This window comes from Hemiscyllium ocellatum, chromosome 3, assembly GCF_020745735.1.
Source record: "Hemiscyllium ocellatum isolate sHemOce1 chromosome 3, sHemOce1.pat.X.cur, whole genome shotgun sequence".
NCBI lineage: Eukaryota > Metazoa > Chordata > Chondrichthyes > Orectolobiformes > Hemiscylliidae > Hemiscyllium > Hemiscyllium ocellatum.
This window is the reverse complement of record NC_083403.1, coordinates 79,350,892-79,354,894: the sequence shown is the minus strand read 5'-3', so window position 1 is coordinate 79,354,894 and position 4,003 is coordinate 79,350,892. Positions and strand designations below refer to the sequence as shown.

The 4,003-nt window shown below is 40.8% G+C and overlaps 1 protein-coding gene across 1 annotated transcript; it reads left to right on the top strand.

The window, feature by feature from the left end:
- The first annotated feature begins 850 nt into the window (after positions 1-850).
- ccn2a (cellular communication network factor 2a) lies at positions 851-3,340 on the top strand. The gene is made up of 5 exons (XM_060851275.1): positions 851-1,028; positions 1,205-1,424; positions 1,836-2,087; positions 2,309-2,520; positions 2,640-3,340. The coding sequence occupies exons 1-5, from the start codon at positions 975-977 to the stop codon at positions 2,934-2,936; spliced, it is 1,035 nt and encodes a 344-aa protein (XP_060707258.1). The 5' UTR covers positions 851-974; the 3' UTR covers positions 2,937-3,340.
- Positions 3,341-4,003: the final 663 nt, after the last annotated feature.

Here is a 4,003-nt window from a genome sequence, read left to right as displayed (position 1 = left end):
CAGCACGGAGCTAGATTGAGATGGCTATACTCGTTCGACTCAGACTGAGTGATTTTCACATTCCCTTGACGCGTTCTTGCGGTTGCAAGCCGTCAGTGTTTTTCTTATTTCCGAAAGCAGCTGCCAGTACTAAACTGGATCTCACAAGGCATGTCTAGGATCACGACCTATAGGGGGAAAGGTACGCTTCCTGTGCACACATATATCGTCTAGCCACTTTCCTGCAATCCTGGCCGTCTGAAACTTGTCTAATATCTGATCGGGCAGTGGGAAATAAAAATAATCAAAAGTACAACATTCCAACACGTCCGTCTTGACTCCATTGAGATCTTGGAAACTCAGTAGACATAACAACTTTTTGGCATTCTTATGCCAATCTTGCCAATTCGAACACATTGTACTCATCTAACTTTGCTGATATATGTTTATATACACCAGTTGTATTGAAATAATTCTTTGATAAACAAAAACACGACTGATGATAATTTACAGCGCTTACATACTTATATGGACTCGTGTTACGACTTTGCTGTGCTACACAGGCAGTGCGCGTACAATGCACTGTGTCACTTTGAAATAGTATTTTAGCCGTTCATCCGCCGTGAGCATTGTTCAAAGCTCGCGTCACTGCAGTGTTTGCACAGCCTTCTTATTTTGAAATGTACTTGTTTGCTGGGCTGGAGGTATGCGCTGTGTCAAGAGGTCACATCCAATCCGGTGTGAGGCAGGAACTGGCAGCCTGCCCAGGAATGCTGCTGTTGACCCAGAGGCGAGGCGAGGCTGCTGGCTGGTTGGCAGGCGGCCGCTTGTGTGCGTCAGCCCGCCTGACAGGCAATAAAAGGCACACGCTTCAACCGTTCAACACTCACTAACTGCTCGAGAGAAAGAGAGAGAATCAGGAGCAAATCTCGATTCGACAACTTGCAAGAAGAACAGAAACATTTGATCAAGTCCAACTGAAAAGTTGAGTGAAAATGTTTGCTGGATTGAAGTCTGCTTTATTGCTGCTTCTGGGACTGGCTTACGTGGTAAGTTTTTGTGACTGTGTTTTGCAACAATCTTATGGGCAAAGCGACTATCATCCTTTCAGTGTTAAAAAGCAGTTCATGTTCCTGAGTAGTTGTCTCATTCATTTGGTACTGTCTGTGATCTGCTGCGCCTTCTGCTGGAGATGGTTGTAAACACAGTGCTGTATATTTTGCAGGTTTCTGCTGGCGATGAATGCCGATTCCCCTGTCAGTGCCCCGAGCAGCCGCCGCGCTGCCCTCCCGGAGTCTCCCTGATCACTGACGGCTGCGGCTGCTGCAGTGTCTGCGCGAAGCAAGTGGGCGAGGTGTGTTCTCGCCAACAGCCCTGCGACCCCCACAAGGGCCTGTTCTGCGAGTTCGGCTCCGCCACGTACGCCACAGTCGGAGTCTGTACAGGTGAGAACCGTCAGCTCTCTAACAGTACAGCACTGACATCAGAAATGATCACACCCTAGTGTGGAGATTTAGAGAAAAGCAAAAATAAACACCGAAACAATCAGCAAAGGAGGCAGCCTGTCCCGTCATCTGCTGACGATTTTCGGTTCTATTATTTTCAAGTTAATAATATCAAACTGGATTGGATGTGACCAACTTTCTGTGGAACTCTGTGCATGTTTAGTTTTCACGTTTTATTAGTTTAGAAATGCCATTAACAAATAATTTATATCTTGACTCTGAACTGGTGAATGATTGGGGCTGTGCTGTTGAAACTGTTCAGAATCGTTTTTGTGGTGAAACCGCATTGCTGTCATCTGAAACGCTTTCAGTTGGACTAAATTGCTTATTTCTTTATGTGGTCTCTTGCAGCCAAAGCAGGGGCTCCTTGCTTGTTTGACGGTGTTGAGTACAGGAGTGGGGAGACCTTTCAGAGTGGATGCAAGTACAAGTGCACCTGTCTGGATGGCTCCATCGGCTGTGTCCCTGTCTGCAGTGTGTCCATCCGCTTGGCTAGCCCAGATTGTCCCGTGCCCAAGAAGATTAAAGTGCCTGGCAAGTGTTGTGAGGAATGGATCTGTGAGCAACCCAGGCAGCAAACCATGGTTGGGCCTGCATTAGCAGGTAAGATGCTTATAGTTCAGCAAACATTAGCTGTATTTTGCAACCACCGGATTTTTAAAAAAAGAATATCTTGGCATTGGTTGAGTATAATATTATATATGCTCTAGTAATCTAATCATTGTTAATTTTTTTAATGGAGTTTATCTTACCATCTTTAAAACATTTAACTTTATTGTATTAGCAAAAAAGTTGATAGATGCATTTTTTTTTCTTTGCTACAGCTTACAGAGAAGAAGCTACCTATGGTCCTGACCCCTCCATGCTACGTGCAAACTGTCTTGTACAGACCACTGAATGGAGTGCCTGCTCAAGGACCTGTGGAATGGGCATCTCCAGTCGAGTAACTAATGACAACAGAGAATGCAGACTCGAGAAACAAACCAGACTTTGTATGGTCAGGCCCTGTGAAATGGATATGAAAGACACCATTAAGGTAAAAGGAACTACTTCTCTCAGATCAATTGATCTTAAAATAACCTCAAGATATGTTTTGATTTGTTATATTGAATATTTTCATTGACAAAATTTTCTCTTCTGTCATCTGCCCTATAGAAAGGCAAAAGGTGTATCCGCACTCCAAAGGTTTACAGACCTACCAAGTTTGAATTCTCTGGCTGTACCAGTGTGAAGTCTTACAAAGCTAAATTCTGTGGTGTTTGTACTGATGGACGATGCTGCACCCCTCACAGAACCGCTACACTGTCTGTCGAGTTCAAATGTCCTGATGGCCAACTGATGAAAAAGAAGATGATGTTCATCAAGACTTGTGCCTGTCATTATAATTGCCCCATGGACAATGATGTCTTTCAGTCCTTGTATTACAGGAAAATGATAGGTGATATGGCATAAACTATGTAATGGACCTAAGACTTTTTAACTGGAAAGATTTCCCATATCCTATTGAAAGGTTACTGCATAATACAAAGGAAATATTGACATGATCAGTCATCAAATGAGAAATTGAAACATGTCAGTGCACTCAGCCAAGATTTTGAAACTGCATTGCTTGTACACTGTTAGCTGTAATATCATTGTAAATAATGTACATATGTGTACAGTCATCTAAGTTAATTTAAGTGTAAGTGCCTTATGTGTTTATTGCTTAAGTACTGTAGTTATAGACTTGACAAAATAACTGTTCTTTGATTTTTTTATTTTATTTTTGAACAGTTGTTATAACATTGAGAAGTGTGACCAAAAGTTAAATGTTTGCACTTTTCTAGTTCAAAATAAAATATATTTTTGATACAAAATGTTTTCTGAATGAATACATCTACCAAGTGGAACTATATTCTGTCACGAAGATTGTCATATCTAAATACTTTAAGTATTTGACAGAACATAACATTTATTTAAATATAATGATTTTTAATCAGTTTGATTAATATGGTTTTATTCATATATATTAAAAGGTAGTGAACAAAGCCTTCCATCTCAATTTAGATGTGCTACAAATTTCAGAAATTATAACAGCATTACATCTCCAATCATCAGAACTAAATACGGAGCATAAAAAATTTTGAGCCAAACAAGACATTAAGTAGTTCGGTCGGTGGGGGAGGTGCTGCAATGTCAAAGCTGGGATTTGGAAGATTGAGATAGACGAATGCTGTTTCAATTGTAAATTCCCATCTTCTCTCCCAGTTAGGAAGAAGCATCCAAGATATTGGCAACAATCCTAATATAACTAAAATTAAAGGCAGAAGTATTAGATTTTTCTTCCAAAGCAAAGCTTCACAGAGAGAACTATCAAGTTAGTGAGTTTTTTTGTACCAATGAACAACCTGAATAATGGACAATAGGAATTGTGACATATGGTACGATACTATGAGGCTTGGAGAAAACCTCTAAATGATATTTGTGAGGTAAATTGATGTATCTAGCCATCTTGAGATTACTCTGATTAGTTTACTTTT